The sequence below is a fragment of the Arachis duranensis genome, chromosome 9 (assembly GCF_000817695.3).
Source record: "Arachis duranensis cultivar V14167 chromosome 9, aradu.V14167.gnm2.J7QH, whole genome shotgun sequence".
In the NCBI taxonomy this organism is placed as follows: domain Eukaryota; kingdom Viridiplantae; phylum Streptophyta; class Magnoliopsida; order Fabales; family Fabaceae; genus Arachis; species Arachis duranensis.
The window spans coordinates 39,906,196-39,932,724 of record NC_029780.3 but is presented as its reverse complement, the minus strand read 5'-3'; the positions used below and the strand labels follow the sequence as shown (position 1 = coordinate 39,932,724).

The 26,529-nt window shown below is 34.7% G+C and overlaps 1 protein-coding gene across 1 annotated transcript in view; it reads right to left on the bottom strand.

Annotated features, from left to right (window-relative positions):
- Window positions 1–23,759: 23,759 nt before the first annotated feature.
- LOC107465487 (uncharacterized) overlaps window positions 23,760–26,529 on the bottom strand; it is a 4,605-nt gene continuing 1,835 nt past the window's right edge. The window contains exons 2-4 of the mRNA XM_016084467.1: window positions 26,276–26,434; window positions 24,688–25,680; window positions 23,760–24,583 (exon numbers count right to left, since the gene is read on the bottom strand). Of these exons, the coding sequence (XP_015939953.1) occupies window positions 23,760–24,583; window positions 24,688–25,680; window positions 26,276–26,434 (1,976 nt within the window). The remainder of the gene's footprint in view (window positions 24,584–24,687; window positions 25,681–26,275; window positions 26,435–26,529) is intronic.

Below are 26,529 nucleotides of genomic sequence, written 5' to 3'. Positions count from 1 at the left end.
GGTGACTGAGACTCAGAAGTTTAATTTGCTTAGTTTTACTAAGTGTTAAGGTCTTTCAGGAAAAACAAGGAAAAAATACTAAGTGTTAAAGTTTTTGGCTCTAGAGACATTAGGCATCACTTTTGAAACGCACCCAAAACTTAACAAATAGGCTATCCTTTAAAAGCGTCTCCTTTGATATGAAAAGTGAACCTATAGATATCAACCTACGGCTACGCTTTTTAAGTGATATCTTTAATACCTAAGGCTACGCTTTTTAAATGATGCTGCATTTGTGTATCCTTTTCTCTTATAAAAAGGCAACACAGAGAAAAGCGTAGCCTATTCTAATGTAGCCTAAAAAAAGTGTGGCTGAATGGGTATTTTTCTTGTAGTGTTGATCTTTCTCTGTAAGCCCATAATAAAAGATGTCTAACTGTACCGACTCTGAGAACATTTCAGAGGGGCATTTTCTTAGCATCTCTCTGTATCTCTCCCAAGCATCATAAAGGGATTCATTATCTCCTTGTTTGAAGCCTTAGATGCTCAGTCTTAGCTGTGACATCCGTTTTGGAGGAAAATAGTGATTTAGGAATTTTTCTGATAGATGTTTCCATGTCTTTATGGTCCTTAGGTTGGTTATTTAACCACCTCTTAGCTTGGTCCTTTACAGCAAATAAAAACAGTAATAATCTGTAGATATCCTGATCTACTTCCTTATCACGTACTGTGTCAGCAATTTGTAAAAATTGTGCCAGAAACTCTGTAGGCTCCTTCTGTGGAAGACCAGAATACTGGCAACTTTGCTGCACCATGATAATGAGTTGAGGATTCAACTCAAAACTACTAACTCCAATGGAGGGTATACATATACTACTCCCATATGAAGCAGTAGTGGGGTTAGCATATGACCCTAGAGTCCTTCTGGACTGTTCATTTCCACTTATGTCCATGATGGAGAAAGGGAGATGATGTGAATTTATTTTATTTATTTTATTATATATAAAAATTTTGAAATAATAATAATAAAATAAGATAAGATAAAGACGACAATACAAATAAAAATAAATAAAAATAAAAATAAAAATAAAAATAAAAAATTTAAAAATATTTTATGAAGATTTTCAAAAAAGTGAGGAGAGAGAAAGTGGTTAGAATATTTTCGGAAAAGATATAATTTTTTTAAAAAAAAAATCTTAAAAGGATGAGATTTGAAAAATTTTGAAATTGAAATGTGAATTTTTATAAAAAAAAATTCGAAAATATGGCTTAAAAATAGTTAGAAAAGATATTCTTTTGAATTTTGAATTTTATGATGAAAGAGAAAAACACACAAAAGACACAAGACTTAAAAATTTTTAGATCTAATGCTCCTTGTTTTCGAAAATTTTGGAGGGAAAACACCAAGGAACACCAAACCTAAAAATTTTAAGATCAAAACACAAGAAAGACTCAAGAACACCTTGAAGAATCACAAGAACAACAAGAACAAAAGAAAGAACACTAAACTTAAAATTTTTAGAAAACCAAAATAAATCTTTGAAAATTAAAGAAAATTAACAAGAAAACACCAAACTTAAAGTTTGGCACAAGATTCAATCAAAGAAAAATGATTTTTGAAAAATATTTTAAAAAGAAGATACCTAATTACCAAGAACATAAACCAACGCTCTAGACAATTGAGCTATAAATGTAACGTGTTTTAAAGAGGTATTTTTAATAAATAAAAATAATTTTTTTTTGAAAACTGGTATTTTGAACTTGCACAAGGAAAACACGAAAAATACACAAAATAGGAAAAACCAAAGATCAAACAAGAAAATTTGCCACGAACAATTTGAAGATCAAGGAAAAATAAAGAACATGTAATTGACACCAAACTTAAAACATGACACTAAATTCACAGAAAAACTAAAAATTAATAAAGAAAACTAATATTTTTGAAAAATTTTTTTAGAAGGGATAATAAAAGATGCAATTCTAGTAAAAAAAATAAAATTTTCCTAAACTAAGCAATAAGATTCACCATCAGTTGTTCAAACTCAAACAATCCCCGGCAACGGCGCCAAAAACTTGGTGCACGAAAATTGCAATCACACTTTTGCAATCCGCACAACTAATCAGCAATTGCACTGGGTCGTCCAAGTAATACCTTACATGAGTAAGGGTTGAATCCCACAGAGATTGTTGGTTTGAAGCAAGCTATGGTTATCTTATTATTCTTAGTCAGGATACCAACAACAGTGTTTTTTTAAGTTCAATTGTAAAAAGTGAAAGGGCATAAAATAAATAATTGTTACTCAATAATGGAGAATATGTTAGAGTTTTGGAGATGCTTTGTCTTCTGAATTTCTGTAACATAATGCTTCCTCACTTTCATAAATGCAAGGCTCCTTCCATGGCAAGCTGTATGTAGGGTGTCACCATTGTCAATGGCTACTTCCCATCCTCTCAGTGAAAATGGTCCAAATGCTCTATCACAGCACGGCTAATCATCTGTTGGTTCTCGATCATGTCAGAATAAGATCTATTGATCCTTTTGCGTCTGTCACTACGCCCAACACTCGTGAGTTTGAAGTTCATCACAGTCATCCAATCCCAGAAACCTACTCGGAATACCACAGACAAGGTTTAGACTTTCCAGATCCTCATGAATGCCGCCAATAATTCTAGCTTATACCACGAAGATTCTGATTAAGGAATCTAAGAGATACTCATTCAATCTAATATAAAACGGAGGTGGTTTTCAGGCACACGTTCATGGATTGAGGAAGGTGATGAATGTCACGGATCATCATCTTCTTCATAGTGAAGCGCGAATGAAGATCTTAGATAGAAACAAGCATGTTTGAATGGAAAACAGAAATAATTGCATCAATTCATCGACACGCTGCAGAGCTCCTCACCCCCAACAATGGAGTTTAGAGACTCATGCCGTCAAAGAGTATAAAATTCAGATCTAAAAAAAATATCATGAGATGCAAAATAAATCTCTAAAAGTTGTTTAAATACTAAACCAGAAACCTAGGTTTACAGAAAATGAGTAAACTAGGATGGATAGTGCAGAAATCCACTTCTGGGGCCCACTTGGTGTGTGTTGGGGCTGATACTTAAGCTTCTCATGTGTCTGGGCTATTTCTGGAGTTGAACGCCAAGTTGTAACCTGTTTCTGGTGTTGAACTCCAACTTGCAACCTGTTTCTGGCGTTGAACGCCAAACTGCAACATGGAACTGGCGTTGAATGCCAGTTTACGTCATCTATCTTCGTGCAAAGTATGGATTATTATATATTGCTGGAAAGCCCTGGATGTCTACTTTCTAACCCATTGAAAGCACCCCAATTGGATTTTTGTAGCTCCAAAAAATCCTTTCCGAGTGCAGGGAGGTCAGAATCCAACAGCATCAGCAGTCCTTTTTCAGCCTACATCAGATTTTTGCTCAGCTCTCTCAATTTCAGCCAGAAAATACCTGAAATTACAAAAAAATATACAAACTCATAGTAAAGTCCAGAAATATGAATTTTGCCTAAAAACTAATAAAATTATACTAAAAACTAACTAAAACATACTAAAGTCTATATGAAATTACCCCCAAAAAGCGTATAAAATATCCGCTCATCAGTACTACCTCTGGGGCGTTGGACGCCAGCTTGGGACTCCTGTTTGGGCATTGGACGCCAGCTGCTTCCTTTTGGGCTTCCAACGCCAGGAAGGGGGTGAAGAACTGGCGTTGAACGCCAGTTTTGGACCTTCATTTCTAGTTTTGGGGCGTTAGCTTTCCATAGCTTTTGAGAGCGCTCCATTTGGATTTCTGTAGCTCCAGAAATGCTTCTTTGAGTACACGGAGGTCAGATCTTGACAGCATCTACAGTCCTTTCTCTGTCTCTGAATCAGACTTTTTCCAATGCTCTTCAATTTCAGTCAGAATTTACCTGAAATCATCATAAAACACACAAACTCAAAGTAGAATCCAAAAATATGAATTTTTCATTAAAACCTATGAAAATATATTAAAACTTAAACAAAACATAATAAAAACTACATTAAAATGATGCCAAAAAACATATAAAATATCCGCTCATCAATGCACGGTTTATCTAAAACAGAATAAGGAGTTGGTGTGTGTGCACTTTATCTAAAACAGAATAAAGAGTTGGACCGTACATCTACTCATGAGAAAGCCTTCAAAGAACTTCAAACATGTAAGGGTGATAAGAATGTGTGGGGGTGGACACGTGCTCTTGACTTACAAATGTAATATTTTCACATTATTAGTCATGTTCTATTAATATTTACTTGTGTTTGTGTTTTGTCACCAATATTTTATATAATGATTGTATTTATTGTGTAACAGGAACAACAAAATTGGTAGAGTCCCAGCCAGGGGTGAAGCTAGGTAATATTTAGTTTGGGGGAGGGATATTTTCTTTTTAATTTTCTATTTTAACAAAAAATATATAAACATTTTTAAATCAAAATAATAATTAAAACTTAAAAATTACTCCTTACAAGATAATTAAATATATCGTATATCAAAATAATTAAACATAAATATGTTAAACTAATCTCAAATATTATAAAGATAGGTTGTTACATTTAAAATCTATAAATATTATACAATTTCTTTTTAGATGTTTCATGGAAAATTATAAAAAAAATTAACAAAATGTATTTATACTTCATTTAAATAATTTAAATCACAGCTATATATAACTTATGCAGTGGAAAAATCAATAACAATTACTAAAGTTGAAATGAATTAAAATTTGCAACTTATATAGACAATTGGGCTCGATATTTTTTCCTTGATTTAAAGTCATCTATTATTGAATCTATACTGAAAGTAGCTGCAATTTCTTTCTCAATGTAAATGACTAAATTATCTACAAGAAATTTATCTGCCATTTTACTCCGAAGTCTTGTTTTAATAATTTTCATTGCCAAAAATGCTCTCTCTATTGTTGCTGTAGATACCGAAATAGTTAAGACATTTCGAATCAATCTATCAACTAAATGATAAGTTCTTAATTTTCCTGTTTCTTTCAATCTTTGACATAACTCAAAAAGTGTCTCAACATCCTTTTAATGATTCAGTATATCAAATGCATAATATTGCAATTAAGCATTTAAAAGAATCTTTTAATGATAAAAAATCTGAAGGATAAAATTTTTCATCTAACTTACATATATTTTGAATATTAAACAACTTAAAATTGTTTTTAGGATCTAAGGCAGCACTTAAAGTGAAAAGCTCCTTTCCTCATTGAATATACTATTTAACTCTTGTATTTGAGAGTTAATTGTTGCTAAAAATACACATACTCGATAATGATGCTCAATTGTTATCTTTGGTTGACGAGATCGACCTCTTCCAGCTGTGTACTGTGCGCTCATATCAGGGATGTCAATTTCATTCTTCTCAAAAAACTTGTATACATTCTCAAGTAAACTGCATCAACCGTTATCCCTTAATTTTTGAAGTAGTTTTGATGTGGAAACAACGTGCGTTGCATTCAAAATATCTTGGAATTTCTGTTGTAATGCTTGGCACAAAATATTAGTAGTAATCCCATAATCTCCTTCATCAAATGTAATGCAAAAACAAATTCAAACGAGGATAGCACTTTGTTGATACCATAAGCCTCACCTCTTGGAGTAGAAGTTGTACCATCATCAATAGTATTATTAAGAAAGGTATGAGTAGCTGTAAATATTTTGATCAAGCTACAAATAGAATGAAAGTGAGAACTATATCTTGTATCTCCAACTCTTTGCAAAGTGCCTCCTGACTTGCAACTTGACCTGTTTCTAGCTCATCATTGGCAATCAATTTTGTATTTTCAATTTTTTGAGCTTCTTGTAGTTGATCATGGCATTTGTAAGATGCACCAACAATATGACAATAGTAGTTATGTGAAAAGTTCATGAATTTGAAATACTTTTCATGAAGCAACAACCAGTACTATATTGTAATCTATGAGCAAAACAATGGACATAATATGCTTGTCGGCAATCATTGAGAAATAAAGCTTATAAACCACTCCATTCTCCTCTCATATTGCTAGCACCATCATACCCCTGACCTCGAATGTTTTCAATTTGGAGATCATAAATAGAAAGCACATACACTAATTCTTTTTTCAAAGTCAAGGTACTAGTGTCACTAACATGTACAAGATCAAAGAAGCGTTCACGAACAAAACCATCCATATCAACGAATCTCAAAACAAAAGTCATTTGCTCTTTTTTAGATTCATCACGAGCTTCATTAATAATAATACAAAATTTGGCATCTCCAACATCTTTTCTAATTGAGTTTTTCACCATTGTATCAAGTGTAACACCGCAATTACCATAAGCTTTACCTCTAGCTGTAAAGCAAAGGTTAATTAAAGGTTATGAAGTCTAAGGCTTATACATATTTATATAGAAGGAAGTAATATATTCTAGAAGCCTGATGAAGGATTAAGCTCAAAAACAGAATTACAAAAGCGCAAAAATCTAACGTTCATACGAAGCTAACACACAAGATACAAGGTATAGATGCAAGAGAATAAAAAAATATAGATATAATATTATAATAAATCATAGGGAACTAGCCGCAGCTTGCGGAGTTTAAGCCAACTAGTTACAAATAGAGAAATACAGAGTTTTGGAATTAAAACAGCTTATACAACTTAACTCTCAAGTAAGCCTCTAAGGCCATAAAGATAAAATACAAAGAGATGTGAGAGTAACTATAACAAAGCAAAATAGAAATAAACCAAGGAGGAATCCATACTCTGCTCTATCACCATATCCGCAATCTCACTGAAATAGATTACGGCCTGCATCTGAAAAATAGCAACAAAGTATGGAATGAGAATCGAAGGTTCTCAGTATGGTAACAGTGCCCAATGATGTAAGATGTAAGGCTCCGGGATGCCGAAGGCTATCCTAGAACTTCACACCACATACTGATATTCAAGCTTAACATCACTAAATAAATAAAGAACTTAAACCATAAGTCAGGTCATCTAAACTTAGGAGATTTCTATCTAATGCTAATCACACCGCTGTATCCCACAACCCTCGCTAGCCTAACCTCCGTGCGATCCCATCGCCACTGCCTACCTAACCTCCTTGGCACCAAACAATCATAAGTAATGCAAGCAAGTAAAACACAGATAATAGTCATATACAACAAGTAATTCAAGAAGCAAGTAGGCAGGTTATACAATTAGGCAAACCCAAGTAAACAAAGCAAGCAAGCATATAGAAGATGCACATGATGAATGTCTGTCCTATTGGCTGTGATATCATATGTCGGTTATTGTGCCAAACCCGACAAAAAATTTGGTTGACAACTCCCGGATTAGTCTCTCTATTACGCATAAGGAGGAAAATTTCGAGGGAGAGTGCCCTACCACCTTCTCCTTTCAGAGGGAAATATTCCGAGGGAGCGTGCCCCACCACCTTCCTCTGGTTGTCGAATGATTCCGAGGGTTAGTGCCCTACCACCTTGCAATAAGAGAGAAACCCATGCTCAGGAGGAAAATTCCGAGGGAGAGTACCCTACCACCTTCTCCTTTCAGAGGAAAATATTCCGAGGGATGCGTGCCCTACCACCTTCCTTTGGAGCAATCAAAATGAGTGAGAAGCTCAACGCCAAGCCTCACATCCGAACGTAGGTGGGATACTGCCACAGCCCCTACGATGGATAGCAATGCATATGATAATTACGAAATCAAACTCAGAGGCCACTCCCAATAGCACACTTCCACTCATTCTCATTCCATCAACCATACTCATCCATTTCCAATTTCTCAACTCATCATAACCATCATCTATCCATGATTTTCCATTCGGAACTCACTAGTTCATGAATTTCTCAATTCATATGTCTTTCTTACTTTACACTCTACCACACCCATCCTCAGTACACCAGAAAACTAAGCCTCCATTCTCTAACTTTTCAAAATAATCATCAACTAAAACCCTTTGCCTATTTCCCTTATTCCCATACTCAAATCGAGCCCAAAAGCCTTAAAACGGTGTTATAGAAGCTTACAACCTTGTTGGGAAGGTGAAATAGTTGAAAACAAAGTTTAAATTTATGAAATAGGACATGTGCGTCTGCACAGGGGTGTGCATGTGCATGCCCAAGAAGATTTTGAAGTGTGCGTACACACATGTACTAAAATTTATAAAGTCCATTCACTCGCACAAGCTGTGCGAGCGCCCCTAACAGACGTCCCTTCCCGACTTGTGCGTACGCACAGGGCTATGCATCCGCACAGGTCGTAATTCTTCATTGATGTGCGTGCGCACAATCTATGCTAGCGTTGCTACCAGAGCCCTTTCCCCTACCTGCGTATACGCACAGGTCTGTGCGTCCGCATAGAATAGAATTTTTGCAGGGTTGTGCATGCGCATAAGGCTGTGCGTGTGCACATATCAGAAAATCCTGAAATTTTGCAACTTTGCAGAATTTCAGATTTTTAACACCAACTTTGAATGATCATAACTTCCTCTAAAAAATTCTAAATTTGGTAAACTTTATATCAATTTAAAGGGTTTTCAATAAACTTTCATTCTAAAGAATTTTCAATCAATTTTGAAAACTGAGGCAAAAGTTATGATTAGACAAAGTTCACCAAAAGCCAACATTTACCCAAAAGCCTCAAAACCTCAATTTTAACCAACTTTCCATTCAAAACCAAATCAAAACCTACCCAATCATCATAAACCACTACCACACACAACGCATTACCTCTTCATATCATTCTCCTCAATTTCACTTAAATTACTCAACCATTATACCATATCTCACTACCAAATCCATAATTTCCTACTTAATCATAAATCCACACTCATAATCATAATCAATCAACAACAACCTCAACTACCAAAACAAATCCTCATAAATTCCAATAATCATTATCAAACCTTATCCATCATTAACCAAATCCATCATAAAGCTCATCAACACCAATGATACCCAACAATCCTCAACAACCACAATAACCAATAATAAAAAATCATCATCAATATATATCATCAAACATCATAATCATCAATATCCTTTATTCTAACCCACTATAAACATTTTTACATTAACTCATCACCTTAATTTCTCAAAATTCTCATTATCCATCAATATAAATAATCATCATCAATACTCATCAACATCAATAACTTCCAACAATCATCATCATCCACAATAATTCCATACACCAACAATTAACATCAATTCACATATAATTACTCATACACCCACAACATTCAATCCTATCTTAGGGTCAACTAGCCTAAGTGTCCAGAAACATTATATATTATATAAAGGAAACCGAAACCATACCTTGGCTGATTCCCAAACGTAACCAACACTAAAACGAAGCCACCAAGCTTGATCCAAACTCTAAACCAACTCCAACAAACACCAAAACTCAATCTAACATCACATATATATACCAAAATCAAAACCTAAGATACACAAACAGCTAAATACAAGGATTTAGTAAAACGTTACCTTACCCAACGTGATTAAAGGTAAAATCCAATATTTACCTGCTACTAGAGATTACCTATACAACCAAAACTACAAAATCTACTCAAAATCATAACCTCAAAAACACAAAAATCTAGGGCATGAAACTGGGAAGAGAGACGCGATTTCTTACCAGGTTTCTTTGCATAGAAACATAGAGCTCGACAAGAGATTTGTCTGGTCACAAACGGCTCGTCAATCGGAGGTTCGTAGCTCAAGTTACAAGTAAAAGAATGTGAGAGTGAATAGTATTCTTTCTTCTCCCTCTCCTCTCAACTCAGCAGCGCCCCCTCTTTCAAATGAGGGTGGAATGAGCTGAAAACCTCATTTAATGAGGGTTATATATGTTGGACTTGGGCCCACTTAGGTCCGATCCAACCAGCAAAGTGTTTTTGGTCTGTTTGGCTCACTTTGGGCCAAAATCTTTAAGATTATTGCCCGGTTTTCAATTCTAAATTATTTTTGTCCTTTCAAAAGAAATACACTTTCTAACTCAGAAAAATTCATTGAAATTAAATTTTTCATTTATATTTTCAAATTAAAACTTCTAAATTTTGAATCTATTCCGGACAATAAAATTATTATTTTTAAAACGGTTTTATGTGAAAATGTGGGTTCTTACAGCAAGAACATGTAGAATTTCCTTCTGAACATTGCTTGAAGTATATTTAGCAAATCAAGGGGCATTTTCCAAAAAAAACTTTTGAACACTACTATTGTATGACCCCAAAAAATTTAGCAATTCAATAAAGTTACCTCAATTATGTGAACTCGAGCTTTCATCATGGCCCCTATAAGCGCAACCTTGAAAAGTCAATCATCTAATACAATCAATAGATGCTCCAAGTCTATGTCGATTATTCTTAATTTTCTCTGATGGTTGTCACTTCATAAGTGTATCAACATGTTGTGATTGCTTCATCAAATCATCACATAATTTTGTTGCCTTGTGATGGAACGAATTGAGGCCTTTGCTGATGTGATTTAAAAGAGGACAATTCTTTCCACTATTTACCTTCTTTCAATTTCTAAAGCCATTTTCAATGAAGGAATTTAAACCTGTGTTGATTGAAGATTTCTTAGCAAATAGGTAGCATGCTAAATAATATACAGCGTCATCTTCAATAGAATACTCTAACCATAAAGGGTATAATTTAAACCAAGAAGCTTGAAAACGATGACGATGACTTGTATCGCTCGAGAATGGATAATTGTCAAGTATTAGTTGATTTGGTACAGCTTTAAGATAAGCTCAATGAATTTCATCTCTTTTACTTGGATGAATCTTCCAAATCATTGGTCGAATTCCCGGATCTCTTACCAGATGACATACTTTCATTTGTTCAGGATTAAGTCATGGACACTTTGACTTTGAACTACCTTGTTGAGAATCTAAAGTATTAATGTTTGATACTTCAAGTATTAAAGAAATTGGTGTTGATGTAACAATATTAGAAACATCTTCACTCTTTTGAGCAGTCTATTTAAAAAAAGTGTCTATTGTTTTCATCTTACTCATGATTCAACTAAATTCCTACAATTGAGAATGCACATAGATACATCATACATATTATGAAACTTAGCTAAACTTAATTAATTTTATTTTTTCAAATCAATAATATCAATGTCACAATTCACAAAGAATTAATAATGAGAGAGAAAAAATAAAACAATATATGCTATATTAACATCATAATTGCATAATTATCATCTTTAATTTTTTTCAAAAACTTAAATTACTATTATAAGATTATAAACTAGATAAATAAATACAAAAATTATTCAAAAGAATTAATAAAAAAATAACTCACAACAAAAAATGAAGACTCAGAAATGATAATTGAAGACTTGTTATCTTGTGGAAACTGAAGCGACTAGTGAGACTTCAGACTTTGTCACTTGGAGGAGACATTTGGTTTTTCTATTTGAAAGAAAGAAGAAAAGAAGTGGGACGAGGCGTTTGGTTTTTCTATTTGAAATAAAGAAGAAAATAACTAACAAAGTGGATTTTTGTTGTTGGCTACCGCATTAACACTGTAAAACATACACGCCTTCTCCAGCAACCCAGGGACAAGCAGAAACTAGGGGTGATCAAAAGATGATGAAAAAGGAGGTAACTCTATCTTTAAGCTTTTATTTCTTATATCTTGCACCTGTTTTGATAATCATGATTTAATCTTCCTCATTTCACCTCAATTTTTAAATTTCCTGCACCCAATATTTAAGCATGCAACAAAGAGTTTTTGAACGGAAAAATTTGAAGAAAATTTTTAAAATTTGGGGCAGGTAAAGATTAAGAGAAGTGGGGGTTCTGATAGTATGATTGTGTCATGAAATTACATGTTTGTGAAAACTTACATGTAAAGCTCTAAGACATAGAATGATGTTTAGAAAAGTATTATGGAGGATCTCAAAAATCTATAAAACCAAGAAGCAACAAGAAAAGAAAAAAAAAAGAAAAGAAAAGAAAAGAAAAGAAAAGAAAGGCAAAAAAGCAAGGCCTAAGGCTCTGAGCACCAATAGCTAAGAAGGTTCAAAAGAACCAAAGCTCAAAGAATTGTTTTCTTAGTTAACTGCTTGTGGTGTTACTGTGTCGAGAAAATCTTGAGATAGAATATTTAGACTCAAATCTAAGTGCAAATAAAAGAGAAGCCATAGGTTTGAGCACCACTGACTGGAAAGAATAAAAAGAAACACGGACTCAAAGAGTTCCCCAGTTAAGTGCTTGTGGCATTTCTGTATCGAGCAAACCTTGAGACAAAATATTTAGAGTCACAGCTAGATTCAAGGTGCAAAGCACCTAAGAAAAGAAAAAGAAAAGTTGTCATTAAGGTGAAAATATATAAAAGAGACCTCTATAGTATCATTCGAATGTAATTCCTAAGTTCTAAGACTTTGAATTGTAACTCTAGTGAGCACTGAAATCCATACATGCTCACACAATTCAGAGTTTACCCCACTACCACTTAATCACTTCACTCAATGAAATGTCAAGCAATTTTTCAATCCACTCCAATTTAGAAGACTCTTATGTGCATAGTTCTTTCCTTGCCTGGGGACAAGTAAGATCTTAAGTTTGGTGTTGTGATGAATGAGCATCTTTAGTTTTTTTTTTTTAGTTATTATCTCTTTGAATAAAGTCAGTGATTTTCTTATTTTCATTCAGATTCTTATGCTTTCAATCAATATTTTTTGGAGTTATTTCGAGCTTTGATTTATGTAGGAAAATGTTGAAAACTTAAAGAAAAGAACAAGGAAAAAGGAAGAACAAGCAAGCAAGCCTCAAGGAAAGTGCAAAGAGAATTTTTAGATGTTGTCATCATGACCTTTTCACACTTAAGCAAGGATAACTCGAGCTATAGAGGTCTAAATGAGATAGTTTCAACATCATTGGAAAGCTAACATTCAAAGATTTAATTCAATATAAATATATGTCTATAGTGGATGTTACGTTTGGGCTACGAATGACCCCCCGCCTTTCTGGACGTAAAAACAGCGTCCAAAATCCAGTGCCTAATGCCAAGAAAGTGGCGTTTAACGCCAGATCCACCAAGCCAAATGGGTAGAATTGGTTGATCAGGAGGCATCAAATGTGGCGTTCAATGCCGAAAACCCAATGATGACAAGCTGAAATGATGTTCAACAGCAATCCAGCGACATTCAACGTAAGGATAGCAGAATAGGTTGCGCAAACTACTTCATAAGTGGCATTTGACACCACCAAACCCATGTTCAACGTCAAGTCTCCTATAAGAAGGCCCGGAACCTGAGAAAATCACTGTGCGCTTTAAAATTTATGAGGAAAGAATTGATTGGATTGGATGGAGGGATACGTTTTAATGGAGATTTTGAATTTTGATTTGGGAATAAAGGATTGAGTTTAAAAAGGGGAAGCTGGCACTCGAGCAGGGGTCTTCCCTCTTCTTCTTTGTTTTTTTCTTTGTTAGAATACACTATTTTTATTTTCTCTACACCATGAGCAACTAAACCTCCGTTTTAAGGTTAGGAGCTCTATTTACTTCGATGGATTAATGTTATTGTTCTTCTACTTTTGATTTATGCATTGATATTTAATTTAAGAAGTTAGTTTCGTTCTTCATATCAAGTGTTAGAGTGTATTGAAAAATAACTTTGATCTGAATTGAATTTCTCTTTTATCTTGGAAAAAGTTAATCTTTGGAATTAAGCTTGAAACTTCTTCTCATGATTCTTTAATTGTCTGAAACTAATTTGATAAGTGACATAAAATCAATTAGGTTTGGCTCTTAAAAATTATGCCAGTTTAAATCAAAATCATGCTTAACCTCTTATCATAATTAATTGTTTAAGGAATTGACAGTTGATTGAGTTAAGAGAAATCAAATTTCCAAGGGGTTGGGGTTTGATCACTTAGGGTTTGTCATAAATCACATTTATGTATGATCAAAGTAGATGGCAATAATTGTTAATCTTGAAATTTAAATATCTCTGACAGCTTAACTCTTCTCTCATATTACCTTCTACATGTTTATAATTGCTCTTGTTTACATTCTTTGCTTTAATAATAAAGAGTTCAAAAGTATTTTATTGTCTGACTAGAATAATCAATTAACTATTACTTGCTTAATCCGTTAATTATTGTGAGAACGATAACACACTCCCATTGTATTATTTGATACAACTCGGTGCACTTGCTGATAGTAATTGTGGATTTTTCGCTGTTCTTCCTTCTTCCTTGTTCTTTTCTTTATGTTTTCAACACTTTCCTACATAAATCAAAGCTCAAAACAACTCCAAAAAAATATTGATTAAAAGCATAAGAATCTTAATGAAAATAACAAAATCACTAACTTTGTTCAAAGAAATAATAACTAAAAACAACTAAGATGCTCATGCATTACCATGACTACAAATATATGCTTATTTAACTTATACATGAGAATAACAATCCTAACCTCGAAGTTGGCTGCCCCAGCGATATGCCACATCGCATTTAGGCGGTTGATGTCATCGTCCCATACATCTGCGCGTGTCATCCTCTCCGAGTACTTCGATAATATCGTAAGAAAAGACTAGAAGTGGGAGAAAAGTAGAAGAAATGGATCAAAAGTGGCTTCAAAAAGCATTGTAAACGAGTTCTTATATAAACGCGCTTCTTACGTATCTCGTTTACACTCTAAACGAGATAATGACGTTACACACCACATGTGTAAATGTCATACAGCCACGTCGTGTCGTGTCTTATCTTATTTATAATGTAAACGAGATATACACAATGTTATTTCATTTACATTGTAAACGAGATAAGAAATAGAGTGTATATCGATAAAACCCGTACAAAATATCTATGTTCCTAAATTTAAAAAATTATTTTATTTATTTAAAAAAATCCTATTCCCCAACACTGGTTTTTTTCAAATTAATTTGTTAAGTCAATTTTAATATTACGTGTTTTATGGAAAACGTTACTTAAATATAGTATATAAATAGTAACTAATAAATTATTAAAAAAGGTATAAAATAATTTGCTACAATATTATTAATTTACTACAATTATCAAGAATATACTCACCCTTTTGAGTTTCATGAGTCAAGAAGACTTGAGAAGAAAAGAGAAACGTAACAAGAAAAGCAAACGGAACATACACCATTATTGAGTTACTCTTTATATATAAAGATATGGTTAATGCATTCATATGCAACATTCGTCTTATGTATGATTTGAGGGCGGCTAGTATAGAAAGCAAAGAGTCAAATGTATATTTTAATTAAATAAAACTATTATTATATACTCTACGTATATTCTACATATGCATTTTTAAAAGCCAAAAGCTATGCATTTTTAAAAGAGAAAACCTTTATAACTAAGTAAAATATTTAACCAAATTTAAACAAACTGTTATAAAAATTTTAAATTTATGCATGTGCCTCTTTACTTGTGTTGTTGCTGCATCTTCTTCTTCTTCTCTCATGTTGCTACTATTTCTTCTTTTCTCATTTTCGTCGCCGTTACCACCATCACCTCCTCCTCCTTTTTCATTTAAATTTCTTCTTCTCTTCTTTTTTCTTCATATTTTTTTTTCATTATCGTTATCATCACCATCACCATGTCACTACCACCATTTCCTCTTCCTCCTCCTTCTTTTCTCCTTTTAATTTCTTTGATCCTTCCTTTTCCTTTTCTATCTCCTACTCCATCATCATTATTATCATCATCGTTGTCTTCTTCTTATATATATAACAGTTCCAACGCGCGAAAATTTCTTAATGATGGCGACACATAAAGAAACTCATTTCAAAACAAGTTCAGACTAAAAGTGTACCTAATTTAAATCCAGAATACACCGAAATTACTGACGATACACGAACAAAGTTGGTTTAAAATAAGCACAGACCAAGTGCACTTTATTTAAATCCAGAATGCACCCAAATTAATCAACGATGATGTCACACAAACGAACTCAATTCAAAACAAGCATAGACCAAAAGTGCACCTTATTTAAATCCAGAATGCACCAAATTTACTTAATGATAACTCAAAACTCCTCTTTCTCCTCCTTCTTCTTCATTATTATCATCATCTTCTTCTCTTCTTATTTGTCTTTTCCTTCTTATTTTATCTTCTCTTGATTCTTCTTCTTTTACTCTCTTAATAAGAATAAAAATAAAAAAAATCAAATAAAAAAATACATAATACTACAAAATTATTAGAAAGAAGATAAATCTACATTCATTTAATTAAATAAGATTGAAATACATTACAAACTTGTTCATTCAAGTCTAATATAAGAAGCAATGCTCCTAAAAGAAGAAATAAGAGCAAGAGATGAAAGAAAGAAAAAAAGAAGAATAAAAAGAAGAAGAAAAATATAGCATTATTAAAGAAGACATTTTTGTGCTTTTGTAGAAAAATTTCGGTGTAAAAAAATTAATAAATTTATATGTTATTTTTAAGAAATTTCAGTGTTATTTATTCCGATAAATTTTCATAATTCAAAATTCTTCCTCTTCCTCCTTTTCATCTTCTGCTACTACTTCTTCTTTTTTTAATCTTTTTCTTCTTCATCTTCTTCTGCTTATTTTATTTTCTCATAATTTTTTTGTTTCACACTCTTAAGAGAAATAAAACCAAAAAAAAGAAGAAAAATTAATGCTGCAAAATTATTAGGAAGAAAAAGAAGAAAAGAAAAAAAAATACAGTAATAACAACATCAATAAAAGAATGGCGATGGAGAAAAAAACGCGTGAAGAAGAAGGAGGAATGAGAAGAAGAAGAAGGATATGTGTTGGGAATGGTCATACTCCAATCAATCATGTGTCAAATAATTTGTTGTTATTATTATATTAAAATGTTAATATAATAAAGTCCTTGATTAAATTTAGAGATTTATCATTGTGATAGTGATCATAATATTGAGAGATAAATCTTTTATAATTTAATCTAAATTGTTCTTGGTCATAGGATTATTAAAAAGGACATTAATAATCTGGAAAGATCAAATATATATATAATGGTCTTCATTGGATGAAGATTAATAGATCTCATTTATTAAATTATATATATATAGATGGTGCATATAAAGATATGACCATTGAACTGACTCACTTTGAGAATTCCTAATGGTTATAATTACCACATATTTGTCAATATGATATTCTCAAGTTGAACATAGTAATAGAGTTTCCTTTAACCTGCGATTGTCATAGTAATTAACAATGTATTTATTATACTTTGATTCTGGACACCTAATACCCTAGTGTGCTAGTTGAATGGACATTGTGTATGATTTAAATACTTGTAGAATTAATGATTAGTCAATAAGGAATCCATCAACTCTCGGTAAAGAGTTTGAACTCTATGATTATAATGACCGAGATTAATAAAACCTTGGCCAAGGAGATTGAATGAATGAAGAAATGAGTTTCTTAAGTCATTCACAGTTCATTATAATAATGGTAACAAGTTAGGGTTTGACAATTAAACCATACTCTAAAGATTAACCAAGAGCTGAAAAGATGGAAGGAACTATACTTTGTTCTTCTCGAGTTCTTAGTAAAAATATATTACTTCAAGCTATTGGGTCGTTGAGGAGTGTTGCTAGACGCCAACCTTGATTAATAAATTTAGTATGACTAATTTACTACCCGCTTAGTATTGAACCTATGGGGTCACACACTAACGAGTGTTCTAATCTTTGCCATATAATTATTTAATTATTATTTTGATTTGATCAAATAAATAATTATATTAATTCAAAATGAAATATTATGATATTCTTCGCTAGTACCAAGAATATAATAATAGTATGATAATTGAGAATATTAAATGAGATTTGAGAATTAGTTACTCTATTTCTAAATTTGAATTTTAAATTTGGATGAGATCCTAAATGATTCTGTTTCAAATTGAGTTATGATATCATTCATAAATTTGAAGGATTCAGATTTAGAATTTTAAGATATGATTTAAATTTGAATTGAGATTCAAATTTAAAATCAGTAACAAATCTCATACTATATATATGTATGCCAAGAGTAGAGGAATGTGACGGAGATGAGAATAAAACACAAGAGTTTTATTCCACTACCTCTACACACATAAACATATGTGAGCCTGATTCTTGGAGAAGAATTTTATGACGTGCAAAGAGTTTCAAGAGGTTTCTCAATTCAGATCAGATGTCCATTGGTCAAGGAGTTGACAGCAAAGATTGGTCTTGGTGTGGCTACGCATAGCGCCTTCGTACCATCGAAGAAGAAAAAGATTTTCACTAGCGTACTCAGGTATTTATATCTGATCTAATATATATTTATTATTGGAATAAAGTTTAAGCACAAAAAAAATCTTTAGGATTACTTTCTTTTCTTCCGCTGCGTGTTATGAACAAATAGTAATCCTTCAATATGAATGTTCACGTTCACGTTCACATTAGTGGCTAGGAGTTGGAGCATGTACTCATGCTCTCACTAATAAAACTGATTTTTGTTGAGTTTGGACTAACTTAGTTAGACTTAGTTGTAAAAGGACTTGGATGTGTAACAAGACTTTTTTTTATTTTTTTAAATGACTTGATCTATTTACATATATAATTAACACCCTAGATACATAATTGGGCTAAAAATTTTGATTATGAATTTATTTTTGGTGTTATTCTCAAAGATCGAAACATGGAGTGTAGGGTCGAGGGTTTGTAGGCTCACCCTTCTCGCATACTGGGAGATACTGGATTTTTATTTTTTATTAAACAAGGAAAAGCATCTCGCACTATGCGAGAAAATTTATTTACTTTTTATAAAATTTGAAAAAGGGTTCTTGTTATTAACGAGACGCTTTTTAATTTACATATTGTACCCTAGCTGGTTTATGATAATGATATGGGGATGGGAGGTGTGTAACCAAGTTGTGGTGTCAGGGGGAAAGCTACTCGGACCCTCCGAGTTCAAGGCACAAAACGCACGGTCCGAGTCCAGTGCATTTGGCTCAGGTTGGTGAGGGACTCGGACCCTCTGAGATGGCTAGCTTCATGGACCGTCCGATTTTCGTTGGACTAGTCGCACGGTCGGAGTTGGTGCCGACAATGGACACGCGTCGCTTCCCCGTTGAGTCCCTAAACGGTGCCCCTTATAAACACAGAAAGAGAAGTTAGCTCCCTCACCATCCGAATCCACACTTCACTCCCACTAACCTTTCCCCCTCACAGCCTTCTTCTTCATTTCTCTGAGTTTTGCATGGTGGAGGAGCAACAACAATGCCAAAAAATATAAAACTAAAGATGTTGATCGATCTGAGCTTCATATTATTCACTATCTCAGTGATCCTGATTATGTAAGTATTTTTTTTATTTTTTTTAAATTTTTTAATTTTTTTATATTTATACTTATTAAAATATAAAATTTTAATATTATGATTGTTGTTAGACACACAGTTGAAGAATATAAATAGAATGATTATGACTAATTTATGAATATTAGTTAGATTATTTTAAAATATTTTGAACAGATTAATAATTATATTTATGATGATTAAAAATTTTTTTATGATTATATTGTTGTTAGAGATGCACTTGAAAAACATAAATGGAATGATTATGACTTATTTTTTATTGTTTGTTAGATTTGTTTAAAATTATTTTACAGATTATTAATTATATAAATCATGATTAGGAAATTTGTTATGATTATGTTGTTAGACATGTAGTTGAAGAATATAAATAGAATGGTTATGACTAATTTTTAAATATTTGTTAGGTTTTATTTAAATATTTTTTTACAGATTATTAATTATATATATCATGATAAGAAAATTTTTTATGATTATGTTGTTGCTGTTGTTTAGTTTTGTGTTTTTGGCTGTAGTAGTAAGTAGTAGATAATGTAAATTTTTTATAAATTTATTTATTTTTAGTATAGTTATTATTTGTAAGCCAATGTTATTTAAATGTGTTTTTAAGAAATTAAGTATAACTGTTATCGATTTTGGTTAAATGTTATTATTATTGTGATAAAGTGTTAATGCTGAGTTGATTAGAAAGGTTATTTTAATTAAGCCATGTTAGATATTTCTTTATGAGAATATTTAAATAATTTTAATTGTAGTAATTATTATTAGCAAGTTAATTATTACCGTTGTTAGAATATGAATGATGGCATATACAGATTATTAATATTTTGTATTGCAGGGGGAAAATTTTTTAACAAAAGAGTAATTAACGTTCGATATTATTGTGGATGTTGTAATATTGTTGAGATTTATGATTAGGAATATATGTATTTGTAATGAGTTTCATTAGCAGTTATGAATACTTTTGAGGATTAACTAGTTAAATTTAGAAGTTACAAGAATTAGTTGTATAAGGATTTAGTCAAAGGATTGATGATGGTAAGTTAGTAATTCTTAATAATTTGATTAGTAATTTGTTATGTTTTTTTTTTGTAGAAATCAAGAATGTTGACATGTAACCATCCACTTCCTCCGGATCGGTACAACGAAAGGGTGGAGGATCATTTGCGAATTACCGGGTTCTATCATGCATCTTAGATTGGGATAGTGCAGTGTCAGAAAGCATTGGTAAATGCTCTAATTGAACGTTGGCACCCAAAGACACATACGTTCCACCTTCCCATTGGTGAATGTGCTGTGACACTTGAAGATGTAGCTCTGATTCTTGGTCTTCCCACAGATGGTCTTCCAGTCACAGGGATGACAATGAGCAGTTTTGAAGTGTTGGAGGCGCAGTGTTTGCTTCAATTTGGAGTTGCACCGCGTATGTCTGATTGTAGATCTAGTTGCATAAAACTTACCTGGCTGCGTGATCTAAAGGAAAATTTACAGTTGATTGATGATATCAGTATACAGAGGTATGTGAGGTGCCATATTATGTTGTTAATCGGGACGATCTTGTTTGGGGATAAGTCTGGGGCAGGAGTGCATTGGAAATTTCTACCCTTGCTACGTGATTTTGGTAGTATTGGTCAGTATAGTTGGGGAGCGGCATGCCTGGCACATCTCTACAGGGCATTATGCCGGGCATCCCGTTTTAACTGCAAGGAAATAGATGGTCCACTAACACTTCTACTCTGTTGGGCTTGGATCAGGCTGCCATACCTATCGCTGCTACCTAGGTAACCTCGAAGTTTTCCGCTAGCAAACAGGTAATAATTTGTTAGAATGTACCCGTATCTTGATATTTAAGATTCATTTAATGGTAGTTGAGGTAATTGAATATATCATAATAGGTGGCGGAACTGGGAGCGTGGTGACCGACGATATAGATATATGAAGTTAGCTCACTTTAGGAAGTCATTTGATGAACTTCAGGAAGGGCAGGTGTGTTTTAATTAAAGTAGTATTAGTTTTCTGTTTAGGGTCTGAGACATAATTATACAGCATTGTTATTGTAATTGGCTTTGTGGACTGTTATGTTGAGGTTCCTTTATTTTTTCCAGTTTGTTTGGGTTGCTTATGCTGTGGACGGGTGGATCCGAACATCATTCCTCCTGAAATCTACATGCAGTCGGTGGTTTGGAGCGCTACAGTTCCGTTGGTATCATTTGAATGTATCGAGTGGCATGCTACCGATAGGTTTAGGCGACAGTTTGGTTTTGTTCAGGGACTACCTAGCCAGGAGCGGAATCTAGAGAAGGCGCATGGAGAAACCCTGAAGGGTCCCAAGAATCTTAATTGGGCCACGGAACCGAGTCATTCAAAATGGGTGATGCATTGGTCAAACAGATATAACTACATTCTATCTGAGCTTCCCATGCCTTCACATCATCTACTAGATAATTACATGCATTGGTACCGATCAAAATATGGGGACCACTTGAACTTGTCAAATCTTGTGGGTCAAGATAATGATGAAGGTGATCAAGATATGGAGGAAGGTGATCAGGATTTGGATGAGGATAATCAGGATACCGATGAGGGTAGTCAGGATATGGATGATGACAATCAAGTAGAAGAGCCACATTCACCGCATATATTACCTACAAACCCGATTCCAGAAGAACAACCTCAGTCCTCAAGCCATTATGTACCTCAGACACAGTTCCCCCCATCAGTTCCAATAAGTCAACAATATTGGGGAACCTCACAGTTTGAAACAGGAGAAGGAGGTTCTTTTAGCCAGTTGCTTGGGTTGATGTCTGCAGATCCTGGACTATCACAATATGGACATCAGCCTGAGTTCATGGCAGGTAGGTATTCATTGGATGCGAGGTATCCGGGCCATACATCATCGGTTGCTTCTGGGGGGTTTGTGTCGGTTGACTCTAGTAGGAGTGATGGTGGACGCGGAGCTTTTTTTAGTCAGAATCCTAACTGTGTTTCCATGGGACTCATCGAGGAAAATGCTAACACACTCGACAGAGAGACAGATGCGTATCTAGTAGATGACCCGGATGACGAGGAGGATCATGATGATGATGAAATAGAGGACTTCGATGAGGATGAGGAATCTCGTAATGATGGTATTATGTTTTGTATTTTACTTTACATGTTCCATTACTTATTTATTTTTTGTTCATAACTGGCATCTCTTTTTTACTTTTAGTAAATCATATGTGGTATATGTCTTGCTTTGATTACCTGGTGCACTACATTTAATTGTTTTTTATAAATTGTATACAGGTCATGCAAGCACTCTGGATGAAACCTCCAAAGGTTACAATCTGAGGATTGATCCACCACGTCACAGTGCTAGTCGCTACACTCCATCTGTCTTCAGAAAGGCGGCCAAGAAATGCAAGAATTTAGTCAAGGATGTGAAGTGGGCCATGAGAAAGTAGTTGTCTTGTAAATTATTTATTTAAGTAGCAATCACCTGGACTATGTTGTATTTATGTTGTATGTTTACAGTATGTACGCACTACATTTATGTTGTATGTTTAGAGTATTTATGCACTACGGACACTATTCAGGTATTATTGATCTTGACTACATATTAAGCTACAGGTATTGTATATGTACGGCTTTGGTATGGACCGGCCGGTTCATTCAGAGAAACTCATTGAACCGGACTGGCCGGTTCATCAATTAAAAATGATTGAACCGGACCGGCCAGTTCCTGCAGAAAAATAGATTGAACCGGACCGGCCGGTTCAATCTCAGAAACAACCGAATCGGCCGGTTCATGGATAAAAAATGATTGAATCGGACCGGCCAGTTCATGCAGAAAAACAGATTGAACCGGACCGGCCGGTTCGTTCAGCGAAACCGATTGAATCGGACCGGCCGGTTCAATCAGAGAAACTGATTGAACCGGACCGGCCGGTTCATCAATAAAATGATTGAACCGGACCGGTCGGTTCATTTAGCAAAACATATTGAACCGGACCGGCCGGGTCACGAATAAAAATGATTGAACCGGACTGGCCGGTTCATTGAGAAACACAGATTGAACCGGACCGGACGATTCGTTCTGATAAACCGATTGAATCGGACTGGCCGGTTCAATCAGAGAAACTGATTGGATCGGACCGGCCGGTTCATCAATTAAAAATGATTGAACCGGACCGGCCGGTTCAATTGGAAGACCTGTGATGCGAACAAGCCAGTTCAATCAAGAAAAATGTGTAGTGGACCGGCAAGTGCAACGAGAATATCTGTGCACCGGCCCGGCCGGTTCATTAAGAAAAACATTAGAATACAAAAACCGTTTAAAGATAAAAACAAATTAGAAACATTATATAATGTTACACATATCAGGTCAAGTTACATCAAAATGACAACCCATGCCACAATAGTGACGTTCTACACCTACCACAATGTGAACTTACTGAGCATTTCCGTCGGCAATTCTACCAGCTGACTGACGGCATCTACTACGACTGTGTCCCTCAGCTCCACATAGCATACATCGCCTAGGACGACGTAACATTCGCGTGTCCATCTCATTCAAGAAGCGCGTCATCCTGGGGCGCCCTTTCGAGACACGTCTCAGATACGGATTCGGTACGTAGCAAGGACCGTTGTACGCAGGCCATGTCGTCGGGTTACCTAGTGGCCTAAATCTTGCTCGGTACACCCACCGAACTTGGTCCATCTTATACACATCATGCACATATAGTTTCCAATCCAGTCGCTGGTTTGCGCAACATGCGAACACATGTCTGCAGGGGATCCGGTCCACCTGGAACTCACCACAGTCACATTGAAGGCCACGTAGATCGACTGCAAACTCCAGTCCGCTTGGCATCTCACGCACCTCGAAGACCTCATTCTGCCGGTCAAAGCAACTGACCTGTATGTTTCCTGATGCAAGTTGGTTTGCATGCAACTTCGAGATCACGACTTCGGAGAACACATGGCCAGCATTAATCCGCGCTTCTGCCTCTGCTCTTTTTCTGGTGAAAAGCTCGTTTAGCCTGTAGAATGTTGCCTTGACAAGAGCAGTAATAGGAAGATTGCGTGCACCCTTCAACACTGAATTGATGCATTCCACTATATTCGTTGTCATGTGACCCCATCGGTATCCACCATCAAACGCCAATGCATACTGTTCGCGAGGAATTTGGTTTAACCAGTTGGTATACGCTTCCCCCCGTTCCCGTAATCGCTGGTAACGCACTTCATACTCCCGCACCGTCCTGGAATATCCTAGAGGATAGCAACAAAAAAAAAAAGAAAAATTATAAATGTCGAAAACAAATATTAATATTTAACAACTGTTAATAAGTTACTTAAATTTAGTAAATGATTACCTATGTTGACGAACAATTTTTGGAGGTACGGTGCCTTGAATTTCCGCAGAAAACTCGACTCTATATGCCTGATGCAGAACATATGAAAAGCTCTAGGAGGTGACCAGGCTCCGTTACTCCGTTCCACAGCTGCATTGATGGATTCGTGTCGGTCGGATATTAGTCCCACACTATCCCGAGTCACAACATGTTGACGCAAGTTACTAAGGAAAAAGTGCCATGCATCAGAAGTCTCTCCCTCGACAATAGCAAACGCAATTGGGACGATATTGTTGTTGCCATCCTGTGAAACTGCGACTAGGAGACAACCCTTATACTTTCCGTACAAGTGAGTCCCGTCCACCTGGACAACTGGCTTACAATGTCTGAATGTCCTGATACAGGGGTAGTAACTCCAAAATACTCTATGCAGTACCCGAATATGACCGACCAAGTCATCGCCTTGGTATGCAGGCATAGTCTCAAAATGGACAACAGCTGATGGCTCCTTATGACACATGGCCTCAAACCATATAGGCAACGCTTCGTACGATGCCTCCCAACCTCCAAATATTTTTTCTACTGCCCTTTGCTTAGCCAACCATGCTTTCCGATAACTAACAGTATAGTTGAACTTCGATTGCACTTCTGCTATAACCGATTTTACCTTTAAGGAGGGGTCAGCCTCAACCAATGGCTTTATTGCTTCTGCAATTGTGATGGAGTCCAGCTTCGAATGATCCTGTGAAATGGTGGCTCTGGTACAAGTGTGACTACCATTATACCTCCTTATAACCCAACAATACTTCCTGCTGATCAAGCTTACCCTAATAAGCCAATCACATCCTGACCCATACTGTGTACACTTGGCATAAAATGTCAAAGGCTCAGACTCATACACCCGGTAATCTACGCTTCGTCGTATGGTATACTCTTTTATTGCCTTAACAACAGCTTCCCGGGAACTAAACTCCATCCCAACAGCAAATTCACCATCTGCGACAATAGGAACTTCTGCCAGGACAACCAGCATGGGAAAAATTTCAATAAATACGTATATATTTCAAAACCATACTAAATCAATATTAACTGCATCAAGTATGACATAAATCCGACCCTAACATCATGTTACTGGGTAACTTTTTTCACAAATACCGACATGAACGTCAGATGTAAAAAACCGGCCCAGACCGACCGGGTCGACCGTCAACCCCGATGAACCAAATACTAACCGGTCCGGTTCTCTAAGTCATACCTACAAACACACGTTAACTTTCATTTTCGTAACGTAGAGAATTTTATTATTATTTTCTACCCAATACCTATAGTGTATAACGTAAATAATAATAAAATATTAACTTCTATGTTCTATATTCGTTTAAAATAACGTTATATGTTTCAAATGTTACTGAACACATATGTTGACTTTTATTTTTTTAACTTCTTACTATTTTTTAATTTTTTTTTTACATAGGATCGGGTCAACCGGTTCAATGTCTAACACATACATGACATCAACGCATGCTAAAATAATGGTTAATAAATACTAATTCATTCATAAATAATTCAATAACTAAATAAAAAAAACTACTCTTTTTTTATAACGTACCTGCAGTCATATATTCCGGAAACTCCGGAACATGCATGGCTTCCAAGTCCAGAACTCGCATGAATGAAGGCTCCCCAAACGGCATATCGTTTGCGAGTGCATCTGCCACCTCTGTCACATCTGGATCCATATTTCCCTCACCATGATCTTCATCTCCATCTGCATCAATGATGAGCGGATAATTTATACGCTTTTTGGCATTGTTTTTAGGTAGTTTTTAGTAAGTTCAAGCTACTTTTAGGGATGTTTTCATT